The sequence below is a fragment of the Nyctereutes procyonoides genome, unplaced genomic scaffold (assembly GCF_905146905.1).
Source record: "Nyctereutes procyonoides isolate TBG_1078 unplaced genomic scaffold, NYPRO_anot_genome, whole genome shotgun sequence".
NCBI lineage: Eukaryota > Metazoa > Chordata > Mammalia > Carnivora > Canidae > Nyctereutes > Nyctereutes procyonoides.
This window is the reverse complement of record NW_026575020.1, coordinates 8,407,195-8,432,241: the sequence shown is the minus strand read 5'-3', so window position 1 is coordinate 8,432,241 and position 25,047 is coordinate 8,407,195. Positions and strand designations below refer to the sequence as shown.

At 57.6% G+C, this 25,047-nt stretch overlaps 1 protein-coding gene across 11 annotated transcripts in view; it reads right to left on the bottom strand.

Moving 5' to 3' along the window:
• CACNA1G (calcium voltage-gated channel subunit alpha1 G) overlaps positions 1-25,047 on the bottom strand; it is a 63,402-nt gene that overhangs the window by 10,515 nt on the left and 27,840 nt on the right. For 2 of the 11 annotated variants that reach the window (XM_055320670.1, XM_055320703.1), the window contains exons 10-27: positions 22,822-22,973; positions 21,863-22,048; positions 21,647-21,761; positions 21,409-21,564; positions 18,542-18,610; positions 16,938-17,022; positions 16,659-16,852; positions 15,369-15,800; positions 14,178-14,278; positions 13,865-13,988; positions 11,758-11,826; positions 11,436-11,620; positions 10,450-10,576; positions 8,759-8,884; positions 8,067-8,156; positions 7,296-7,488; positions 5,356-5,409; positions 130-281 (exon numbers count right to left, since the gene is read on the bottom strand). In XM_055320670.1, coding sequence (XP_055176645.1) covers positions 130-281; positions 5,356-5,409; positions 7,296-7,488; positions 8,067-8,156; positions 8,759-8,884; positions 10,450-10,576; positions 11,436-11,620; positions 11,758-11,826; positions 13,865-13,988; positions 14,178-14,278; positions 15,369-15,800; positions 16,659-16,852; positions 16,938-17,022; positions 18,542-18,610; positions 21,409-21,564; positions 21,647-21,761; positions 21,863-22,048; positions 22,822-22,973 — 2,610 coding nt within the window. Of the gene's footprint in view, positions 1-129; positions 282-5,355; positions 5,410-7,274; positions 7,489-8,066; positions 8,157-8,758; positions 8,885-10,449; positions 10,577-11,435; positions 11,621-11,757; positions 11,827-13,864; positions 13,989-14,177; positions 14,279-15,368; positions 15,801-16,658; positions 16,856-16,937; positions 17,023-18,541; positions 18,611-21,408; positions 21,565-21,646; positions 21,762-21,862; positions 22,049-22,821; positions 22,974-25,047 lie in introns of all 11 variants that reach the window. The other 9 variants (XM_055320694.1, XM_055320727.1, XM_055320675.1 and 6 more) reach the window with 7 other exon arrangements.

The window sequence follows — 25,047 nt, the reverse complement described above, 5'->3', positions numbered from 1 at the left end:
AGGTATACACAGGGAAGTCCTGTAGGGTGCCCAGCACTTGCCCAAGGTACCCAGCACAGGTTGGATTCGCCTTACCCTGCAGTCCCACAGCTGGAGGCAGGGCCCGGAGTGCCAGTTACTCACTCTTACCTGGGGCTGCTGGTAGTGCTCCATGGCCATGGTGACCACATTCAGACCAATGACACCCGTGATGAAGAGGTCCAGATAGTGGCTGGTACACAAGTGGTGGACGAGGAGCCGGAATCGGGAGTAGTCTGAGTAGTAGGGTTTACACTGGGCCTCTGGGGGGAGCAGAGGGGAGAGCAGAGCAACCATCGGGCCCCTGCCCACGGAGCCCCCACCACCCAAGTCCCTCACAGGCGCCAGCCTCTAACGCCAGAGCTGCAACATTCCAGTTTCATCTGCGTCCTCGCCCTCCACACACTGCCTTTCTCAGGGGGCAAGGGAGCTCCCTCGGCGTCTGCCCCCCAAGCGTCTGTTCTACTGACTACAGTTGGGTGCAGAAGGGGTCAGGACATGCAGAGCTCCCACCCACATTAGACACCAGGTGAGCCCCCTCCCCAAGGCTGCCTCCAAAATCCACCAGCCCCTTGTAATGCCCTTGACTTGGTGTTCTGCAGTAAGGCCAGATCGATAAGATGGAAACCAACCGGTCTTATCAGGCTTAGAGGAAGGAAGCTCCATCGACAGAGAGGCAAAGGCCCTTGCTCCTTCACCACGCTTAGCCCCTCGAGGGGAGCAAAGCAGATTACACAGAGCTGGGGTTCGGGAATAACCAGAGATCAGAAATCAGACATCTTCTTGACTGGCCACACTGACCCACCTAAGGGCCCCTGGAGGGGCAGGGCCTAGGTCCCCCATGCCCTCATGGGGGGCGGGGTACAGAGGGGAGGCCACAGGCTCTGCTCTTCCCAGAGTCATCTGGGGGTGGCTCCACCTGAAGGACTCACCCAGTTTCTAATGAGGCCATGCCCCGCCTGCTCCTGGGCGTCAGGGCAGCATCAGACTACAGGCTGGGCTGGAAGCACTGTCTGAGATCTGTCAGAGGCATATTTCTCTTGTAATTAGTGAACCACTTAGTTATAAAATCATGGTGCCAGAAGGTTGGCCTGCTAAGCAGGCAGAATGAATCTGGGGGCAGGAGATTGCAGGGGGCCCCTCCTCCAGGTGCTGAGGAAAGGCCAGGCCAAGTTGGGCATGGATGTCAGCTGGAGGCGGTTGACAGATTGGTCTCCTAGGCAGTCACAAAGAAAGAAGAGGCTCCCCACGGGGAGGTGTGGGGCAACCTCAGGTCCCAGACAGCCCTTCCCCCCCAGAAAGTCTCAGGCGGAAGCCAGCCAGCAAGGGCTGCAGCCTCTGAGGCCTGTGCCAGGGGTGGCTGGCTCAGGGGCAGCAGAAAGCTTTGGGTCCAGGCCAGCTCAGATAGAAGTGTCCTTCCCCATGCAGAGGACTGTTTAACAGAGAGGTAAACTGAGGTAGGGAGTGGCCTGGGGTGGGCCCCCACCAAAGGCCGAAGGAAGAAGAGTGCCCAAGAGCTGCATGTTCCGCCTCACCCGATGCCACTCTCCAGCATCGGCCTTGAGGTGTGGATAACCAAGAGGCAGAAAATCTAGAATGTTCTGGGGCAGGCACCATAGAGTGCATTAGGCCATCATTTAATTCTCAGAGCTGGGCCAGCCAACTCTGGTTTTGGTAGCTCAGATGGCCCTCGGATCCCAGGAAGGGAGGGTGGGTAGAGAGGCTCAGGACAGAAGACAACATGAGGCCACGGGTCATCCACACTGCGATTGTGGAGGGTGGACCAGGCGAGCGGGGCCTCTTCCTTCCTTCCTTCGGTACCCACAAGAACCAGAGGGCGCTAGTCGCCCTGCGTTGCCTTAGCAGCTGGAACACTGTCTCTGCATTAATCTCCATAAGTGCCGAGAGCACCCGATCCCATTATGCTAAAATATGAATGGAGAATTAACTAAAATGTTTGAATACAATTAGGTTAGAAAAAGTGGCTCCTTATTAGCCCCATTATTAGCTGAGATAACGCAGAGGAGAGGTGGAGAGAGTCCCCCCCTCCCCCGTCCCCCTCGTCTGACTGCGTAGGCAGCCCCATCAGAGCTGCGGCCACCACCTCTGCCTGCTGGCCTTGCTCTAGCTATCTGAGGGCAGGCGGGCTGGGATTAGCCTGGGACCCTCCTCCAAGCAGCCCAGAGGAAAGGTGGTGACAGGGCTGAGGCAGGGCATCTGTTCACAGTGACAGGTGCCAGGCCCTTGAGGTCTGCCCTTCCAGCACCCCACCCCCCCAGACCAGCAGGTGCCGAAGCTGCCAGAAACCCCCCTTGGGAGCACAGGTCCAAAGAGTCCCAGGGCCAATCTGATCAGCATGTCCTAGCCAATCCTTTTGTTTTACAGAGGAAGAGAACGAGGCCCAGCGCCAAGTGAGCTTCCACACATTGTGAGGACATGATGGAGCCAGGACCTGAACTCCCAGCTCAGATATCTCGCCAGCTGCCTGGTAGGTTTAAGCACAAGGCCTTGGGGCCTTGCCCCACAGGGTCCCTCAGAGATTTTGCCCAAAGAATCTTTCTGTTAGGCTTTGGATGATGCCACCCCCTGTTGCTCCCCAGGCTTGGGTTCCATAGGCAAGCACCTGTGCTCGAAGAAGTCGAGACCTTCTGGGGTAGCGTTGGACAAGTCTGCTGCTCTGAGAGCTCCGGCCATAGCCCATCTCCCTGCCCCCACCAGTATGAGCTGCCTTAGGAGGAAAAAAATGGCAGAGCTGGACAGTAGGGGGAAGGGCACCCCCAGGACTGCCCAGCTCCTTATCAGGGGTAAGATCCAGGAGAGGAACAGGGGGCAGCACAGCTGTGAGTGAGTTAGCCAGCAGGTTTGGGAAGTTAGTAGAGCCCAAGGCACAGCCAGGGCAGAGGGTTTGCAAAGAAGAGTGACAGGGAGTAAGCGGAAGGCAGGGGTCACTCCCCTGGGACTACTGGCCCCCATGGCAGAGGCCACACCTTCAGCTGCTGTGGCCAGGCTGATCACTGGGTCCCGGTGGAACTAGAGAGGGTTAGTGGACATAGGCTCCACAGGTGGTCGACAGGAGCACAGCAGGTACAGGAGGCTGAGCGGTCCCTTAGTGCTGACCTGATCAGCCAGTGATCCCATCCCTCTCTTTACCTGGAAGCTGGGCTGGACCCAGGTGCCCGGTCAGGTCATTCCTGATATCCACTGACTCTTCCCTTCTGCCTTTCCCTGGGGTCTGGCTGGCCCCTCCTCTGGGAGTAGCACAGAGTGGGAGTGGTGCTGACGTGGAGGTGTGATGCAGGGGCGGGGGTGGGGGGAGTTGATTCTAGCTGCCCCAGACTAGGGGGTGTGACTTCATACCCATCAAACGGTTGGGTAGACCATGCATCATCATCGCCATCCCCTGGCAACTAATTGGAAATGCAGATGTTCAGGTCCTACCTTTTAGGTCCTACCACAGACCATTCCATGAGAATTTCTAGGGCAGTGCTCAGGAATCTGTGTTTTACTGTTTTTCAGGCGATTATTATGCACACAGAAGTTTGAAAAGCTCTACTAGAGACCACACAGAACACCAGGTTTGGGAAAGAGAGATATGGAATGGTATAAGCTCCTGTTAGGGGTCTCTGAGTCTTTATTACCTGCTGAAAAGGTAAGACCCAAAATTGTCATCAGGGTACGTGTCCGTTTGTGCCAATGGGAGCGTGGTGGAATGTGCCCAGAATGGGGATGCGGTGTGAAGGTAATAAAGATGTTGGGCATTGAGTGGGTGTATTGGGAGGAGATCTTGTAGCCAAGAGAGTCTTAGTGTGCTAATTCCTGGTGTGGAGAAGCCTCTATGGGCCATCCCTATGCTAGGGTGATACTGGGGTAAATGTGTATGTGAGGACACTTCAGTCAACAGACCAGGTGACCCCATAAGGGAAAAGCTGAAGCTACTTCCTCCTACCCTCACCTCATCCCTAACACATCAGGAATTTACAGTACAGCCTGACACAGAGACATGGGACCCAGGCAATCCAGACACGAACCAGCTGGAGCTTCCTGAGCCCCCAGACAGATGGTCTCTCCAAACACCATAGCTCAGCACCATGGGGACAAGAAACATCGATCCTCAGGGATGGCCCCCCATACTGAGGCTCAGGGGTTCCCCTGAGCCCCCACAGGTCAGACAGCCCAATCCCTAGAGGGCAGTGTCTGCAGGAGTCTGGCTTCTGGGGGAGCCCAGATTAGTGGGGAAAGGTACAGCCCAAGTCCCAAGTCCTCTGCAGCCTAAGAAGGCAGCCATGTGGGGGTCCTGAGGTTCTTTTCAATATTTCTAAAAGTGTAAAGAAATCATACCCATGCCTACATTAAGACCCCACAGACTAATTTAATGGCAAAATGGTCTTTCTTTGCTATCATTCTGTGTGAAACCTTCTGCAGCTCAGAAGCTCTGGTTAGCAATTAGATGTGCCTTTGATTAGCAAAAGCAGTGAAACAAAGTCATTACTTCAAAGGCCGGCTCTTAGAATGTGGGGTCTGCTGGAGGAAACGATAAGGGGTGCCCTTGGGGACGAACAGATTGGAAACCACCTGGCCAAGCCATCGGAGGGTGGAATGAGGCCCCACAGCCCTGTTACAGGCTCCCTGAGCCTCAGACCCTCTGCCTGAGGGCCATGTTGGGGGAGCAGCGGCCAGAGGACCAGGGGAGGACGAGCAGGACCAGAGCCTTTGCAGGGACACGGCTCTCAAAGACAAGGACCCAACTCACCCCCAAATCTTTGGCTTTTTGTGGGGAGAAGCTTGTGGCTAACTCAGGCCTTCGATCCCCAGCCCTGCTGTTTGTAGCGATGACGTGGCCACCGCGATTACTTGACTATTAATGAACCTGTTCAATTATTCATTGTTACATTTTTAAAACAAATCCTTTTCCTCTCTGCTCCTCTCATCCCACTTGCTTGGATCAAAGTCTCCCCTTCAGACAAAAGGAGACGGGAGAGATTTGCAGCTCTAATAATTGAACGGTGTGACACGGAGGAGGAGTGGGAACAGGCAGCAGGGGGATGGGCAGCTTGGCCCTTGGAAGCCCTGTGCGAGAAGGAAGGTCCTCCATGAGGTGTGGGAGGAAGGGGTTTGCAAGGCCCTCACCTCCCGTCTGGCGTAGCATAGGCCTAGAGGGTGACACAGAGCCTGGCGCCCCAGGGACCCTCACTCCCTCACCCCAAGAGGATGGAATCAATGAGCCAAGGAGGGGAGAGCAAAGAGGACATCCCAGCACGCATGAGGCGGGCCTGGGGGCAGGTAGGGCATGACTGCCCCCGGGCCTCGCCCTGGAACCCATAACCCCAGACGCAGTACCTGGCGCCGCGCTGGATGAGCTGCCGGAAGCAATTACATCGTCCAGCATTAGATCTAAAAGAACGAAACACGACATTGGTCACTGGCCGGACCAGGTGGGCTGGGCAGGGCCCCCCTCTAAGCAGCTTGCTCCCCCTCGGCTCCAACCCTCACTCTGCCTTTGAGTGGGGTGCCCTGAGCATGGGTGGCTAGTCCTGAGTGTCCAGCCCCAAACTCGGGGCCCAGGGCACTCGAGGAAGATGAGTAATTGGGCCAGCTCATCAGGGTCACAGGGACAGGGAGATGGAGGCTTGGGGAGGGGCAGGCAGCCTGTCATCAGAACAGATGTCCACTCCTACCCGCGCCTGGGCCTGGGCAGCACCTGAGATAGCTCCAGACCCCAGAAGGGGAGCCAGCTGGTCAGGCAGGGCCACAAGTGCCTCCTGCCAAAAGAATTCCATCTGGAGAGGCCCCGGCCGAGAAGGCAGACTGTAAGGAGGGGTGGGGCGGATGGAGCAGGGGTGGGAGCGTGGCTGCTGGGGGTAGTGCACCTGCTTAGCTTCAGACATCCACAGGGAGAGCCCAGGTGGGACCCCTACCCCAGAGTTGAGCAGAGGGCCTGGGGTGCAGGCGTTGAGGATGTGGGATGTGGAGAACAGCACCCACCGTTGCCCAGAGGCCAGTATCTCCTTGCCATCCATCCTGAGGTCCTACCCCACCTCCCCTGGCACAGGGAGCACAGGCTCTGCCCACCCCTACCCCCTCTCCAGCCATCCCCCCCTCGCTCCAGGTGCCCCCCACAGGTAGCAGGAGATGGAGAAGGGGCAGAGCGGAAGGAAGGGCACCGCGGCCCCTAACCCATTTGTTGGTACTCACATTTCAACAAACCAAAGGGAAAACTCAGAGCACTGCACACATCTTATTGGCGTGAAGAAGACGGTTTGTGAAAGGGTAGAGAGAAGGGAACCCCGTAGACCAAACAGAGACAGACACACAAAGGCTCAGAGAAACCCACACAGAAAGATACTCAGCAAGACGTGCGCAGTGATTGAGAGTCTCAGAGAGTACTGAGTACCAGACAGACAGACAGGGATCCTGAAGACAGGGAGACAGGTGCAGACACACCTGGAGAAACAAAACCTGTTCCTCCTCTTGCATCCTTCCTGGAATCTGTGTCTTTTCCCTTAGTCTTGGCCCACCCCTGGCATATGAGCATGAGGAAGTTAGGATGGGGGGGCCTCCCCCAACCAAGGCCATGAGATGTTGGAGATCCCAGGTGAGGGGGCTAAGGCCAGAGGGTCCTGAGCTTAGAATTCCTATAACTTCATACCTTCCCTGAGAGATCTTCCCCCCCACACCCCCACCGGCTTGGCAAAAAAAAAAAAAAAAAAAAAAGATAGCCAGGAAGCTAGGGACTTTTGCTGGAGATAGGGAGAGAGACTGGGTCTGGGGTTCTCTCATGCCACTTGTTGATTTGTAGACTCTGCTGAGGCCCTTGCTCAGCAGCTACGGACACTAGGCAGGCACAGGTTCAAGATCCTTGCTCCCCAATCCTGGGGGGGGGAGCAGGTGAGTCTGGCACCTGGGCCAGTTCCTGGGTCTCTGGACACCGGCAAGTGGCAAAGTAGCATGATTCTCATCCCATGAGCTCGTCTGAGAGGCCAGCTGGGAGAGGTCGTGCATCAACTTCCACCTGGCATCATCCGAGGAGTATGATGCTGAGACCTGGGGAGCCCCGCGGGGTGGGGTCGCTCCCCTCCCCCACGGAGCTGAACTGGTCTGCTTCATGCGTGCTCTAAAGGCTGACATGCTTTTAGGGGAAGGAGGTGGGGAGGGGGGTGGGAGCATCTTCTCCCTGCCCCCAGCCCCAGCCCCTGGTCCCCTGCAGTCACAAGGCCAAGGTCAAGCACGACTCAGAGAGATGTGGAAAGACTACCGACCAGCCATCTGCTTCTCCTTACTCCTTCTCTTTTTCTCCAGTCTCCGCAGACGTTTCTCCTCTCGCCGCCGGGCCTCCTCCTCCTCCTGGTGCTGCCGACACTTGTGAAAGTTCTCCACCACCACACCCACAAACATGTTCAGGACAAAGAAGGCCACAATGAGCAGGAACGAGATGAAGTACAGCAGCATCCAGGGGTTGTGGTTCATGATGGGCTGGTGGGGACCAGGAAGGACAAGGGGAGGAGGCATCAGCCCGAGGAGGCAGAAGACCCAACTGTCTCAGGTGCTGCCCCACAGCCTGGTTCCCTCCGACATGGTCTGCAGACTTAGTCAGCTACAGGGCCCCAGCAGGTGATATAAATGAGGAATGTGGGTTTGGTGTTAGACAGTAGGGAGGGGTAGCAACTGTGGCAAAGTGGAGAGTAGGTATTGTCTCCCAAAGGGGCAGCTGCTTCCTTGTTCCAGTAACTCCTGCCCTGAAGGAATGCAAGCCCTATGTTCCCAGATCCTTCGACTAATCCTGAGCAGGACCAGTTCTGGATTATCACATGCAATCCACCATTTTTTTTAAATGTTTGCCACTACTCAAAAAAGTGTAAACATGTGGCAATCCAATAAAACACACCGGGATTTGGCTCTCAGGCTACAAGTCAAAGCCTCTGTTATATGGGGTGATGCCTGTTTGATGGCATTTTGCCAGCTAGCCCCACCCTCTCCCTGTCCAGTGCCTGTACCCTGTTATGCCTAGAGAGACCTAATCCAAAGGTGGATCGTGCCCACCCCGGCCCTACCTGTTGGTCCACACCCACGGCATCCAGCCCGTCATACATGATGTCTACCCAGCCGTCCTTGGAGGCCAGTACGAACAGGGACATCAGGGCCTTGGGAGAGAGGAGGAGAAGAAACCATCTGAAACCTAGGATGTGTGGCCAAAGCACCCACCACCTGTCCCCAGAGCACCTCCTGACAGCAGCTCAGGGGACCCTAGCCTTTCAGAGCTCAGGGCTGAGTCACACTCCAGGCCCTTACGAGAGCTCTCTGCCCCAGGGCTCTGTGGCTGGTGTGAAGCCAGAGGAGCCATGGAATATGATCAAGCCCTTTGACCCCGGCCAAGCGGAGCAAGGAACACTCGAGTCCTGGAAATCCAGAGAGCAAAACCACTCTGGGTCTGGGAAACAAACTAGCAAAAGCAAGTGAACGATGTCGTGTTCTACATTGCTCTGCGTTGGCAGATATGGAGGAAGAGAAGGCGCTGCCTCGACAAGATACATGTGCCCTGTCCCTCACTAAGCAGACACACACATCATCTCATTGTGCCCTGACACGACCCTCCACAGAAATGCCAGGATGGCCCATTCACCGTTGACGAAGCTGAGGCCCTGGCAAGTGAGCTGCCCTGCATGCATCGTCATGCAGGGACTTGTGTCCTCTCCAGACTCTTGCTGCCGCCAGCCCCACCCCCACCTGGGAGCATGGAGCTCACCTGGCCGAGGTTGTCAAAATTGTACTTGTGCCGGACCCACCGGTAACTGGCCTCGGCGCAGTCAGACTTGTTGGTGATGTTCCTGGTGTCCTCGCCCTGGCACACGAAGAACTTCCCTTTGAAGAGCTAGACACACACGTGTGCAGAGATGGAGCAAGTGAGCTGCGGCCGCAGGGAGCCCTGAACTCGTCAGCCCCACCACTCCCACACAAGCCCTGGGGCCTAAGAGCTCCAGGCACACCTCTGGGTGAGAACAGGGTGCGCCGTCCAGTCAGGGGAATGCTAACAGGTACCACCCCTGCAAATACTCCTTCCTCTGGGCTCCCGGGAGCAGGGACCCTAGGGAAGGAGGAAAGGTCAGCAGGGCAGGTGCTGGGGAAGGACAGAGGGAGGGGAAGGGCCATTGATTTTCAACCAAGGGTAAGGCCACTGGTTCTCCAAGTGTGGTCCCTAGACCAGGAGCATTGGCATCATCTGGGAACATGCTAGAAATGCAAATTCTCAGGCCCACGCTAGACCCACTGTATTAGACGCTCTGGGGAAGAGGCCAGGTGTCCTGGTTTAATGGTGGGGGCAGGCTAGGTATTCTCAACTCCACTTTACAGGAGCAAATTCACTCACTAAGGTTGAATAACCAGTAGGTGGCAGAAAGGGGGCTTGAACTCAGGTATTTCTGACTTTTAGAAAGCTCACCCTCATTCCAGAACAGACCAGGCTATGACCATAGATGGGGAAGGTGTGGGAGGATCAGGAGTACCAGGAGCCCTGGGTAAACCTCTGAGGATGGACCTAAGTCCATGGAAAAGCCCAGGACTGGGCTCCCAATGGTTCCCTCTGCTCATCCAAGCTGGCTAGAAGTGAGAGAAGGGGAAGGGGCCCTGGGCGTGCCAAGAGGCACCACACAGCTTTGGAAAAAGTACCCCAGCCTGGTCCCTGGGGCTAGAGAATTCTAGGAAACTGGGAACAGCCCTCTCCCCAGGGCAAAGAGGACACTCCAGGAAGCCAAGGGACGCGGGAGGGGCAGTAGCCACCCAGGAGTTCCCCTGTTGCCGCTGCCCAGACAGCCGGCTGTCTACTCTGAAGCTGAAACAGCTGGAGCCAGAGGGTTCTGGAAGGCTGGGCTGAAGGGGCTCCCCGGCTCCTGGGGGCGCCTGCTAAATCCTGCAGGCAGCTCCTGATCTTTTTTTCTTCCCTGGGCCAGAGGCCCAGTTTCCTGAGCAGCCCCCACTTCCTGCCTCGTCTGGGGTCTGCACCCTCCTGCCTGCCAGCTCGCCGCTGCTAACCTGGCCCAGCTGTCTGGGCCTTGGATCCCCCGGCCTGGCCTGGGGCCCACTCAGCTCAGGCAGGGAAGGAGGGGAGGGGATTCCGGGGCAGCCTGGGCCAGGGCAGCGTCTGCACTCCAGAGTGCAGGGTGTGAGCAGGCAGGAACAGCAGTCTGCAGCTGCCGCAGGTCAGCAGCCTCTCAGAGGCCCTCGGCCCCTTTGGGGACCTCTTCTAGGCTCCTAGCTTTCTGCAAAACGCCCAGGAGGCAAAAGGGCCTGAGGCCTAGGGCCTCGAGGGAGGTGTCCCTGTTTATTCCTTTCTGGAATAAAAACTACAGCCGCAGCAGCTCAAGCCTCAGTATCTAAGGGCCAAAAGGGACGCCACTCCCCGGGTTTCCACCAACACGGGGCCCCCAGATCCCCACAAACCTGCACCCCCAGGATGCCAAATATGATGAAGAAGGCACAACAGATGACCACGATGTTGCCGATGGGCTTCAGTGAGGACATCAGCGTTTCCACTACCAGCTTCAGCCCCTGGGCTCGGCTAATGACCCTAGGGAGGGAGGGAGCAAAACAAGAGGGGGCCCCTCAGCTCAGAAGCTCCCTTGTTCCTTGCCCTGCTGGCTCTGGCCCCCCATCCGGCTCTCTGGTCCCCACCCTGGACTCTGGCTTTCTGGGCTCCACGTGCAGAGCACTTCTTACATGGGATCACTGACTGACATGGGGACTGTGACCCCTAATCTTTCAAAACAGGATGCAGACACTCCCACCTCCCCCACCTTCCCCTCCCCTCCCAAATGTCAAACTATGACCTGATAGAGCTAGGGTGAGGACTCCACTCAAGGGAAGTAGAACCCTGGGATGCAATGTGTTGTGGGGACAGGGAGGTCAACTTGGAGGGGACATATAGGGTGCAGGCAAGGAGAGGAAGGAGGCAGGAGGTGACACCAGGCCCCCCAGCCAGGGAGGTGTCACTAGTCAGTATTGTCATCTGTGACATGAGTAGGGAGGCGTGAGGGGTGATTGAGGGAGGGTCCCCTGAGAGAGTAGATTCCCTGCTAGGAATGTTACCTGGTGGGTGGTCCCTAAGAGGTGTGCAAAGATGGGTAAAGGAGTCTGTTATCTCATCAGGGAGGACTGTCACCCCCAACGGTACCACTCAAGGGAGAGCTCCCACTGAAGAATATGGGGGCCCTGCCTGTGGCCTCTTATGTGGTGGCCTGCCCAAGGTCAGGGGCATGTGGTGGAGGGGATGTGCCCAAGGAGGGAAATTCTGGGGCCATGGTTTAAGCCAAGTGATGCCAGGGTTCCCTGTGGGGGGTCACAGGCAGGACCCAGGGGCTCGTGGGGCTTGCACTCCACTGTGGGCTTGTTGGGGGCGCCTCTGAGGATGACACTCAGCTGGGGCACACCTGAGTGGGCGCAGGGTCCGTAGCAGCCGCAGCACCCTCAACATGCCCAGGATCTTGGTGCCGCTGTCGGAGACCATGGACACCAGGATGTCGATGATGGAGATGAGCACCAGCAGCCCGTCGAGAACGTTCCAGCTGCTACGCAGGTACGCCTGCTCCCCGAAGCACCAGCCCAGCGCTACCACCTGGGGACGCCCGCTGCATCACTGTCGCCGCCGCCTCCCTGCGGTCCCCAGCCCTTTCTTCCAACAGGGGTCAATCTCTCCAGCCACCACCCTCCAGGAACCAGAGATCCCCAAAGCAACACCAACCCCCCAATCACCTTCACAGTCATCTCTGCCAGAAAGACTGCGGTAAAGATGTAATTGGAGAGGGTCAGGAAGATGCGCTCCTGCAAGAGACAGCAGGCAGGTATCACCCACTAGGACCCCCTTTCATGGGCCAGGGCTGCTCTGCACACAGAAGCTAGAAACCACCTCCAACATTTGACTCAGCAAAATGACCCCCACCTTCCCCAAAAAGGCAGACAATCTCCTCTCCTCAGACCTCTCTCTCTCTCTCTCTCTCTCTCTCTCTCTCCTCTCTCTCTCTCTCTCTCACACACACACACACACACACACACACACACACAGCCAGCACCCAGGCCCCCTGACTCACTTGCAGATCTGTGGACAGTCTCACCCTTGCTCCTGAACAGCACTGCCTCCCGCCCCCCGCATGGCCTGGAAGGAGAAACGTCCCCCCAACAGTGCTGTCATCTGAGTCCCATATCTCAGGCCCTCTCCTGATTCCCTTCTCGAAACTGGAGCAGGGTTTACCTTGATCCCTGATCCCCTCATCCTACTCTCTGCCCTTCTGCCAGCACTTGCTGTCCTGCTGTGTGGCCCAGAAATGCAGCCACAGGGCACACGACGAGCCTGAGTCCAGGCTCTGCATCCCCTGCTGGCACCATAGTTATGGGTTGGGGCGGGGCAGGAAAGGAGGTGACCCAGTCCCCTGATGTCTGTAGACTGGGCCCATCCCTCGGTGGCCAAGAGAGCGGGTGGAGAGGTCTGGAGAGGCAACAGACAGAGTGTGTCAGAGAGAGAAACAGAGGAAGGGAGAGAGAGAAGCAGGCACATGGGTGGCTCAGTGGTTTAGCACCTGCCTTTGGCGCAGGGTGTGATCTGGGAGACCCAGGATGGAGTCCCATGTCGGGCTCCCTGCATGGAGCCTGCTTCTCCCTCTGCCTGTGTCTCTGCCTCTCTCTCTCTCTCTCTCTTTGTGTCTCTCATGAATAAATAAATTTTTAAAAAATCTTTTTAAAAAAAGTGAGGAACTGAGGGAAAGACTGGGGAAAAGATATGGTGACAGTGGTGGGGGGCCCTGAGGCAAGGCCTCAGGCAGATGGCTGACACAGGGTGGGGGGGCAATGTGACCAGCCACCCTTCCTCTACCCCACACAAGCCCTGGAGGTGGGGATCCCCTCACCCACCTAATCCTAGGCTGGCCTTCCATTCAAAAGGGTTCCTCCATCCCCTCACCCTGGCCTGGCTGGAGCCCACTCTACTGAAGAATAGAAATCTAGGAGCACTGAAACCTGAACAGCAGTGTGGGGGCAGTGAGGAGGGGTGGGGGGCCATTCCAGGCAAGTGAGGCAAGATGCTATGTGGGGCAAACATTGCCTGGAGTAGGAACTATGGTGCCCGGCTTGGGAGAGACAGCTGCCAAAACCAGTTGGGCCCATTTCAGAGAGGTTGGACCCTGGGGAGCATGTCCAGATACTCAGGCCTCTGGCTCTTCCTCTCCTTCTAAGACAGACTAACAGGTTCACAACCAAGCAGAAGTGACCAATGTCCCCACTCACGCCCCTAAAAACCTACTTGTCTGTGACCCAGCAGAACCAAGAGGAGCAAAGGGCAGCTCCCTCTCCCCCACTCTACATTGTCCGTGGTGTAGACTGGGCAGGGCATCTCCTCCATCAGCGCAGAGGTCATGGGCAAAACCCAGACCCTTTGCAGGGAGCAGGGGAAGCAAGACCACTTAGCCCAGCCGGGGCCACTCTTGCAGTTCGTATCACCCCAACACTCGCGAAAACACACCTGGGCCCCACAGGTCTTAGGCTCCTAAGAATGTGCTGTCTGCAAATAGCTGGGATGCAACAGGGCTCACTTTTTACCCAGGTAAGGAGCAGGGCCCACTCCCCCAGCTGGGCTTTGCTGGGCTGCTATATCACAGAAGGGAAATGGAGGCAGAGGCTGGGGAGGGTCACAGGAGGCAGCTCAGGGTGCCAGGTGCCAGGGAGGCCTAAAGGAAGTTCCTGGTTCCCTCCCTCCATGTCTCTCTGGGCCTCCTCGCCCGGCTTGCTGGCCCTATAAGTGCTAACCCAGGAGGGGGCTGGCACTGAGCAGGCACTCAACAGCCACCAAGTTTAGTCTTTGGTGACTCACAGCACTGTGGGGGTCGATCTTGGGACGCTCCATGGCGATGGTGATGCAGTTGAGGAAGATGATGACAAGGACCACATGGTCAAACATCTTGTGGGTGATGATTCGGTGACATAAGAGGCGGAACCTGCTCGAAGACAAGTAAAGGCTGGGCAGGAGGCAAGCAGGGCAGTAGTGAGAGTCCCGGCCCCGTAGCCCCTACCCCTCCTGGGCCCTTGCCGCCTGGGGCCCCTCTCTCACATGCCCCTACGCCAGGGGACAATTGTAGCATCCCCGGGATGGTGTCATGGAGGCGAGGTCAGGGACCCCTGCTCACCTGGACTGAGGAGGGAAGATGTACGCAGACCAGGAATCACGCTCGCGGCAGCAGGCAGGCAGCCGGGCTCGGATCCACACTCTTATCCGCTCCCCTCTGCTCTGTAGAAACATCACGGGACTGGTGTGCAGGGCCAGGTCCCTCAGTTCCCTGAACCTGCCTGCCCCTCGTCAGCAGCTCCATGGTCCTCACAGCCTGTCCAGCCCCTTCCACTTGGCTCAGCCCTCTGCCAGGCTTCTCTTTATTCCTGAGACCCTCATCTCCCCCTATGCTCCCTCCTGCCCCAAGTATCCCTCACTTTGTTCATCTCCTCCCTCTTCCCCTGTACCCCATCTTCCATGCTCTCAGCTTTTTTTTTTTTTTTTAGATTTTATTTATTTGAGAGAGAGTGCACAAGTGAGAGAGAAAGAGAGAGCAGAGAGAGGGGGAAGAAGCAAGCTCTCTGCTGAGCAGGGAGCCTGATGTGGGGACTTGATACCAGAACCCAAGGATCATGACCTGAGCCAAAGGCAAGATGCTTAACTGGCTGAGCCACCCAGGTGCCCCAGGCTCTCTGCTCTTACCTCTCTGTCTCCTGCCCAGTCCCTCCCACCCTCCTGACTGGGCTTGGAAGCCATATCAATTATCAAACATTGTCCCCATCACAGTTCCAAGACACCCAGAACCGGGAGACCCTGGCCCTTCCTCCTCACATGCTAACCCCAGGAGCCTAGGTCCCTGTGACCAACTGCCAGGGCTAAAGGGGGTGGTGTGCGGAGCCCGGGGGAGGGGTGACTGGGTAATGGTGGGTGTGATCAAGGCTTGTAATGAGGTCAAGATGACAGAGGGGGACGGGGAGGGGATCAGTTTGGAGAGATGAGTGATGGGTATTTCTGAGTCATAGGGGGAGGCCCATGAAAGATTCATACACATCTGCCCGAAACCATCCATATCCACTAAGGACCGCAGAGCCGCAGCCCTGCAGCCCCACGGATGACGAGGATCAGGGGCTCAGGGGACGGGCATCAGGAGGAAAGGGCATTTGGAGCTCAGCTACAGGGCTGGCACCCCCTTGAGATCCCTGGGGCATGATGGCAACTCCCTGAACCCCACAGAACTGGGAAGGGGTTGTCCAGCCCGGTGCCAGGTCAGGCACAGCTCGGCTCGCTCGGGGTCAGGGGTGATTGGTCACTGTGCCCGCAGGGGCCTCACCAGGTTGCCCTCGTCATCGCCATCATCCCCATCCAGTGGGGGGTCGTCGGGCCGCAGGGCCCGGGCCAGGCGCCCCGAGGCCGACTTGCCGTTGCAGTCCTGGTGCTCAGAGGCTGAGCTGCGGCCACTGGCCGTGCGGTGCAGTCCGGGCACTTGCAGCGTGTCCGGCAGGTCGAAGGAGCTCTTGGCCTCCCGCTCCAGGGAGCCTCCACGGCGCCGGTCGCTGCCCGCTGGGCTGGCTCGCTCCTCTTCAGAGCTCTCCTCCTCATCCTGGCTCTCCCGACCCTCGCCGGACAACAGGGACCGCCGCTCCCCACTCGGGCTCCTCCGCTTCAGGCTGGGGGCTCGGCCCAGGCTGTTCCGGCTGGAGCGCCTGCTGGTCCAGCTGCTTGCTGCACTCCAGGGGCTGTGCGGAGTGCTGCGGGCACTCGGCTGGGGGGCGAGCCAAGAAGAGGGTGGTCGCAACTGAGACCGCACAGTCCTGCACCCCCTCACATGCACCCTGTCTCCTGCGAGGCTCCCCAGCATCACATCAGGTATGAAAGTGTGAGCAGGAGCCCTGGACCAGACACCTGGGTTCAGATCACTTACTCCAACCAGCTGTATGACCCTGGGCAAGTTACCAAACCTCTCTGTGCCTCAGTTCCTTGTCTGTATAAGAGACATGACACTAGTACCTATTCCTCATTTAGTTGACTAGCTGTATAAAATGATGGCAGGGGCATGGGCCCTGACGTTGGCTCCTGGATTAAACTGCTGGCTCTGTCACCTGCTCACTGAAAAGCCTCCCACAAATCAGTTTGGCAATCTAAGACTCAGGACCCCATTTCTAAAATGGGGATAAGGATGATACCCACCTTATCCCCATCACAGGGGATGCCTACCTTATTCCCATCACAGGGCTGTGATGAGGATTCAGTGCATTAGAACATTTCTGAGCAGTGCTTCTAGAATAGTGCCTCGTACAGTATCACTAACTGCATGGGGTTTGCTATTATTAAGATGAAGTATTAAGAAGATAAGGGCCCCCTCCCTTCCAATATGCAACACAGAGGCTGAGTTTCACACAAGGCCACTGAGTTAAGAAACCTTGGAGTAGGATTAGAACACGGCTCTTCTGCCCCCAACCCCAGGGCTCTCCACCTGGCTGTGCTACTAGCCCTGCTGACTGCCCAGGGGCTTGTCCAGGCTATGGCTAGGCTGTCTCCTAGGGCTTGTCCATTTCCATCCTCTCTTTCCTCCTGACATCTGTACATCTCCCACTGTCCGACACCCACATGCACCCCATACCGGTGACTTCATCTCATGGGCTGCCCCTGGCTCAGCAGACCCGCTGCTGCTGGTGCGGCGGGAGGCGGGGCCCAGCACCTCGGCCAGGCCAGTGCTGGAACTCTTGGGGAGCGACATGGGTGTGGCCGCCGTGTGGATGATAAGAGGTGGCAGCAGGTTCCTCCGCAGCTCTGGGTGCTCTCCCAGGGACACCACTGCTGGGGGGAGAGAGGGAGAGACCCCGAGTCTACTAGAGGCTGGGCCAGGGACAGGAGCCGCACCCCCAGGATAGATACTCACAGGCCAAGCGCTTCTTCCTGTCCCCATTGCCCTCCAGGCTGGGTGAGAAGAAATCTGGCTCCGATTCGGACTTGGTGGCATCTCCCTAGGGTGGGGGAGCAAAGGCCATCAGGGACCCCGCCGCGCAAGGGTTAGTGGGATGGATGGAGGTTTCCCTGTCTCCACACGCACACACCACATAGAGGCTATGGGAACCAGCAACCACGGCACGAGGCATGCACTGGCGCAGGCCAGACCACCCAGGCGTGGGGCCCAGAGCCCTCCCAGGGCCCCCAACACCTCTGACTCCCACCAGCCACACCTCAGAGAAGGCCACAGCTAACCCCAGAGCCCACATCACAACCAGCCTGGCTGGGACTGGCTCCAGGAAGGGCTGAGGGGAGAAGGGAGAGTGAGCTGGGCAGGTGGGTGGCATAGGCCAGAGGGAGCTGGGGACCTAAGTGAAATGGTCACTATAGCCTGAATCCCAAAGGCCACTTGTACCCTCCGCTTTCCTTCCATGGCTGCCCTCCTCTGAGCCTCAGACCTGAGGGCCCCAGAAGGTGATTGAAAGACCCCAGACAGAGCAGCTCAGCCCAAGGAGGACATTTCAGGCCCTTTGCTTCTTCCTCTCGTCTTCCCCAAGACCCCGCCCCTTCCCCTGTCCCCATTTGTACCTCTGTCCCTGTCTCAGGGGTACTTTTTCCTTCTTAGCAGGTCAGTAGGTTCCTCAGTAATTACACACTTCTCCTTAAGAAGTTATTAAGAAATACTTGATTGCTACTTTTGATAAGGACATAAATATTGCGTAATTGGCATCTCAGGGGATCATTTTCATTAACTCAGTTTACATCCCTAACGAGGCCTTTAATTATCTCGCAGGATCTCCAGGGGGCTGCTCGGGATGCACAGCACCATGGGGTCCTGCAGGAATCCTGGCTTCGGCCCGAAATTCCAGTGCCAGTGTAGGGAACGGCAGAGCACAGGCTATGGCATGGGAGCCAGAGGAGGAACGTGCCCCCACCCCCCGCCCCGGATACCTGCTGGACCTCCCAGGTGGTCAAGGGGCCAGAGACTTGGAAGTGGACCAAAAGTCTGGTACATTCTGGCAAGAGGCATCTCCACCCTCACATCCTCCAAAGACTTGTCCTGAGCTGAGGCAGCTTGTGGGGTCTCCAATAGGGGCTCAGGGCAAGGGGGAGGGGAGAGAGATGGTGGAGCACGGTCTGCGGCCATGGAACCTGAGTCCACTGAAGCCTGATGACTCGGACTCCTCAGGGACCTCAGTGTAGACACGCACACGCGGTGTCCCACACACGTGCACACAGAGGATTCTAAGTCCCTTCCTTCTCCCACCCCTCCACTGGTCCAGCGGGGGACAGGAACTGTGCCCTTTGCAGGCTGATGGGCCCAGAGGTAAGGAGGCTCTTCCTCTCAATGTCCTGGGTGGGGGGTGGGGGAAGGGACTTAAAATCGAAGCAAACCTCACAACACCAATGACCACCACAGCTACCACAGTTGCACAGCAGCTGAGCGTGAACACGAGCACAGAGACGCAGAGGCAGGGTGGAGGGGACACAGGGCACGGAGAGGGGAGGCATGCCGACTCATGATTGCGTACCTACCCCCTGGGAGTCGACAGGCAGCTGAATACAGCTTAACTGTCCACTCGCATCTTCCCGTTTGCTGATTTCCTACAGGGAGACGGGGAGGCAGGGGACGGGCGCTGGTCACAGGCGCTCGGGCTTTCAGACATCAGCAGTGTCGAAAGAGGATGAAGAAAAGGATAGTGCAAACCGGGCAGGGGTGGGAGAGGGACGAGACACTGGGGGGAGGGGCACAGGAGAAAGGGAACATAACGGCCTTCCAGAATTCAACCACAGGCCCTCAGGCCAGAATGAATCTGAAGGGTGGAGGGCAGAGGCCATGAAGATGGGCAAAAGGGCAGGGGAGGAGACTGAACCCCCCGATAATCCTAGAACACAGCTACCATTCACTGGAGGAGTGCCAGCCCTCCCGAAACTGCCTTATTAATACCGGCTCGCCTCTCGCAAGCTGGGAAGGAAGCACCGGTGCCATCTGAGAAGAGGTACCTGAGGTTTGGAGAAGCTAAGAGCACTGCCCCAAGGCATGCAGAGAGTAGGGGTCCATCTGGGCCTTACACCTGAGTCTCCAGCTCACCTTTCACTGGCCCAACACTGACAGGGGGCTTGAGGGGAGTGGATAGGGAGGGTGGGAAGGAGGACAGGATGGAGCCAAAAGCTGGGAGGAGGCTGAAGGCTGGGAACTGGAACAGGCCTCCCCAGGCCCACCCACTCGGCCTGGTCCCTCCAAAACAGACCAGGGCCAGCTGCTCCGACTGGGATGGGATATGACAAGTAACACTGGGATGACAGCTATGATGTTGTTTAATATCAATTAATGGCCTCACACAGGGCTTGCCGCCTGTTCATTTAATTAAGTGTGTGGATGATAAATATACAGGGATTCAGGGCACTGCTCCCCGCAAGTCAGGAAACCAACAGCTGAACCAGTCAGTCCCCTGGGCCTCCTCCCTCTTACCTCTTGGCAGGGTGGCAAGGCCAGCCAGGGGCTACCCTTGAGCCCTCCTGCTAGTGAGGCCCAACAAAATGGGGGCCGCCACTTCCTCTCCTGAGGTGGCTTGCCTCGTTGGTAAAAAAGCCGGACATCACGAGAGTTAAAAAGCAGCCTCTCCTGCCAGATTGTGGAGCTCCCCCAAAGCTACATGTGCAACCCCCTGAAACTTGTACAAGAGAGGGCAGGTGCTTCTGGAAGAGTCCAGGTCACTGTCATTGAGTGACTGGCCCTCCCCCACCACCCAGGTGTTGGCTTTCACACGCAGGACAGGGGGCAGCTGGTGAGGGCACTCCAGGGCCATGCCACTGCCTCCCCGCCCTGGACCAGGATTGATCTGGAAATCTGTTCTCCATCCCACCCCAGACCTGAAGCACCAAGTGCTGAGTGGGACCCTCCTCTACAGACACTTGTGCTCTGCCAGTGGAGGAGGCTGTGGCCCGGGGCCCTAACCGCCCCCATCAGGCTGGGGCAGCCACAGGCCCCCAGCAGGGCCAGAGTGACCTGCCTTCCTTCCCAGCAGCAGACTTCACTGCTGCCTAGCAACCAGGCCGGCTGGCAGCACTGGATTTAACAAAGTGTTTGCGGAAAGGGGCGGCGGCGGGAAGGGGGCTGTCTGTTCCCAAATGGCCAGCCAGGGCCAGCAGAGGGGAGAGGGATAGGCTGGGGTCTCTTCCATTTCCTTCCTTGGAATTTCAAAGGAATTTCTCTGAGGACATCTGAACCGTCAGGAACAACGACGGTTTGGAAGGGGCTGCAGGACTCCCATCCCCACTCAGCTCCTCTTCCCACAAGCTGAGAGTGGTGGGTATCCACGGACACTCTGGCTCTTATGAAAGAATGATGGCATCCTTTAACTTTTCAGGGCCCAGGGAACCCCCAAATAAGTGCCTCATCCCCTGTGCACCAGAGGGCCAGCCATCCCCAAAGGCAGGGCCTGCCTCCCCCATTGCAGCCTTCGCTGCCACCCTGCGGGAGGAAACCCCATCACGGATCACTACAGACTGCGCGGCTGACAGCAGGGGAAGGCCGGTATGGGACAGATGCACTCGCACCCCACCAGCCCAGCTGGCCTACGGGGAACAGCCCTCCCTCGCAAGGCTGGGAAAGAGTTGGAAAATAGATTTTTGTTTTTCCACCGTGTGCTGAGTATTTATAGACCAGGCCGCAGCGGGAGTTTCCATCCGGGTCACCCAGAGAGAACTGGACCAAGAGTTTCTCTACGCCCAACCTGGAGCATTTCTAGGTTGGGTCAACCTGCCTGTGAAAGATGCCTGGAGGCTGGGCCCGTCTGGAGCTCGGCGGGGTGAGGGGCCGAGCCGAGAGAGAGGAACGGGGCACCACTCATCAGGCAGAAGCTGAGCCCAGGCACAGCAGGGGCAGGATCAATGCGAATCAATATTAATTGATGACGCTGCCTGTGACGAAGGTGATGGAGCCTGGGCTGGAAATAGGACGCTCATCTCTGCCATGCCTGCAGCTAATTGGGCTCATTTCTCACCCTGGGCAGCTTAGCCCTGCCCAGGCCCTGGTGGCATCCTCATCAGCTCAGCTGGAGCTCAGATGATTTGCACACATGCTTCCCCCACCCCTCGGCTCAGATGGGTCCCCTCCCGATGTCCCTGAGAGCACCTGTGTCCGGGATCCAGCTGCATTTTGTACCAACCTCTCCAGCTCCCTGGGGAAGGGTCTAGCCAACTTTGATGCCGAAACCCACTCGGCAGCTAATCTTGGCCCCAGGGAGCCCCCACAACCTCCCTCTCCCCAGGGCTGAGGGGCTGCCTGAGACCTGGAGCCTTCTGCCCTAGACAGCCCCCACCTCCACCACCAGCCTGACGGGCATTTTTTTCGAGACCTCCCAGCCCACCACAGCTGACTGCTGAGGGCAGGGGGTTACCTCCGCCTGGAAGCCCTCCACCAGAATGGCGACAAGCAGATTAAAGAGCACATAGTTGCCAAAGGTCATGAGGGCAATGAAATAAAGAGCGGCCCAGGATGACGTGGAGGCCATTCCATTGTAGAGCACCTTGTTCCAGTCCTCCTGGGTCAGGATCTGCGGGCAGAGGCCAGGAGTCAGGGCTTTTACCCGGGCACCTCCCCCACCCCCATACACCCCTGCCTGGTTACCCTGGCACCTGAAAGACGGTGACAATGGCCCAGAGCAAGGAGTCAAAATTCTTCCGGTCCGGCAGCGTGTCCCCGTCCCGCTCAGATGCAAATTTGCAGCCAAAGAGATGCATGCCCAGGATGCTGAAGACACAAGGAACCACAAGATGGGGGTCAGGGCAGCAGCACCCCTTTGCCCCTCAGGCCCTCCTCCCAACTGGCACGGATGCCGCACCTGCCCTCACCTGAAGATGAAGATGAAGAGCATGAGTAGCATGCAGAAGGTGGCCACGTTGTCCATGGTCTTCATGAGCACCACGAGCTGCCGCTGCAGTGCCGGCAGGAAGCGCACCAGCTTCAGCACCCGCATCAGGCGGAAGGTCCGCAGCACCGACAGGCCACCCCCCTGCTGGCCCACGATCTCCCACACGCTGCAAGGAGGGCAGGGAGCCTGAGCCCCTGCGTGCTCACCCTCCCCTATCCCTGCCTTTGAGAGGGCCTGGCTGCCCCTGGGGGCCCAGAAGAGCCAGCACAGCATGAGGAAGTAGGGCACAGGTGGGTCCCTGGGCCTCCAGACAGGAGCCCCTGAGATGGATGTAGGAGACAGCTCCAGCCCTCTCCACCCTCCAAGGCCTGAAATCACATCCTGGCAGCGGAGAGCCCACTCCCAAATCCTGGCCAGCGCAACGGCATCCAGTTATGGAATATCTGCTTTGTTCTCTTCTAATGAAATCTAAAGCCAATTCCAGAAAGCAATAAAGCAGCTCTCCTGGCCCCAGGCCTAGGGGCACGGAGCACTTTCCTAGGGTCTTGGAAACCCTAAAGTAAGTTGCGGGTGTCTGAGATGGTTTGCAAGCAGGGACAGCTGCCGGGCCTCACACCTCCTGCACCTCCTCTGCAAAGTCTGATCCCCAATCCTCACTCACCCCAGGCCTGCATGGGGTCAAGGGCAAGAAGCAGAGAGAGGACAGAGGACACTGCACAGGGGTCCGGCCAACGGAGATGCAAGGCCAAGTTCAGCCTGAGCGAGGTAGAGCTGAGAGAGGCTGGAGTGGATCACCCTCCACTGAGGGAGTGGCAGGGCCTGTGGGTCAGGGGGGCCCTCTACTGCAGAGGAATAGGCTGTGTGGCTTTGCTCCCAAGCTCTCCTCCACCCCACCAACGGGCATTCTTCAGATGAGAGGCGGTGGAGGGGCAGCTATACCTGATGACAACAATGACGCCATCGAAGATATTGTAGGGGTTCTTGATGTAGCCAAAGGGACCGTACACCAGCAGCTTCAGCAGCATCTCCAGGGCAAAGAGGCTGGTGAAGACGATGTTGCTAATTTCTAGGGCGTTGGTCAGCTCCTCGGGCTGGAGGGCAGGATGGAGTAAGAAGCAGCCAAGGCTCATCCCTGAGCCCCTCGGCCCCGTCCTCCCTAGCAGGGGGCCACGGGGAAAGGAGCAGCAGGAGTAGCAAGCTGGGGCTGGGCAGGTGGTGGGGGCCCACAGTGGTGCAGGAAGCTCGGGCTCCTGGGGAGGATCCTCCCCCAGACAGTCCATGAGGGAAGGCAGTTTAGGGGCAGCCACCACCCAAAATTCCAGCTCTGGGTCTCAAATCCCAGGGCCACAGGCTGGTGGGAAGTCCATGCTGTAGGTCCTGCCCACCTGCTGCTAGGACCTCGAGACCCATCCTGTCCTGTGCTGCCATGTCAGCTCGGCAGGCCATGGCCAGCAGCACAACGATGCTGGCCGATGTCAGAGGGTGATCGCCAAGGCCCCACAATGCGTACCCAGACACCCAGCCACACGCAAAGTCACACGTGCTCTACAATTACTCTGTGGACTTGGCAGCCTTCTCCTGGACAACTGTTGGCTACGCTGCTTCCTTCCAGACACATGCATACACTGCACGCCCCCACACACTGCACACACAAACACGTGCACGCAGACACATGCACATATATGCACGCACGCGCATGCCCACATGCTGATGGGCAGAAGGGAGACTCCAAGAAAGGTTGTCATAGGCAAGTAGGTACCTGGAGCTGCTACCTGAGACTAGAACACCTGGGTTAATTTCCAGCCTATCCTGTCAACTCACTGTGTGGCCTTCAGCAAAATTCTCAACCTCTCTGGCCAAACATAAAACACTGGAGATAATTACTTCCATGCTTCTACCCAGGGTCTGGGACTGGGAGCAGGGGCACATCCTAGAGAGGTCATCAGAAATGACAAACTTCTGCTGTTCCAGCTCATTCGTCACCTCTCTCCCTCCCTTCTGTCAGGATTAAGCATCTACTGTATGCCAAGCAATGCATCAGACATTAAAGGAGCTGCAAAAACATGCCCACCATGCTTCCTGCCTCCCAGGAGCCCAGAGTCTCGCTGGAAACAGGTCGTACACAAAATAGCTGAATAACCACAAGAGGCCTTAGATACTTAGGTGCCAAAATAAATTATCCGGACGGTAAATCCAAGAGTCTAGGGAAGAGTCGGTGAGAGAGGAACACACTGGGAAAGCCTTAGGAGGCAGCCCTTGAAACAAACTCTGAAGGATAAATGGAGTCTCCCCAGGGAGAGGGGCACAGAAGGCATCACAGGGGGGAGCACAGGAATGAGCCATGTCTGGGGGCCAAGAGAGGGGCAGGGCTGGGCTGAGGGCTGGAGATGCAGGGTGAGACATGATTGGCTCAATGGAGCCCACTCCCCACCTAGTGGGATGTCCTGATCACCCAAGAGCCCAAGTTTCAAAAGCAGTTCAAGAAGTTTGAGTGAAAACATACAGCCAGATGAAGCCCTAAGTCCATCAGACACCCTCCCCTGTTTATCCAGCTGCCTCATTTGGCTGGCTGCCCAGGGAGATCACCCAAGCATGAAGCTGGGCCTGGGCACCACCAAATGTGTCCTAATGAACTGACTTTGTATAGCCAGCCTAGGTAGGAGGTGGGGAGACCTAGAAGGAAGGGCCTTCTGACTGGCAGGTGAGGAGTGTTTGGATGTGAACAGCTACTCGGAAAGAGAGAAGCGCTCAGCCTGTACATGCATTCTTTCCAAAGACAGGCCTGGGGGGCAGAACCAGGGTCAGCCAGTATGGCCAAGAGTCAGCTATGGGGGCCAGGGTGGCAAGGAGCCCATGGGTCCAGCACAACTCGAACAAGTCCTTGCTCACAAGACTACAAGTGGAGGCAAGAGGGGGGCCCTGCCACCTGACCTAGTGAATGAGGTCACCGAGAGACAGGACCTTGGATCCCTCCAGGATTGGTGCAGTAAATGTGGTAGGGAAGAGGCCACTGTCAGGACAGATAAATCTCAGGGCGCAGAGCCCTCCCAACAAAGTGGATCCCCAACTCTGTGCTCCCAAGTCCAGTCTGCCAGGGAGCCATGGTCAGCAAGACTGCCTCCCTGTTGCTCTGCCACCTGCCCAGCTGTCCATCCTTGGATTGGA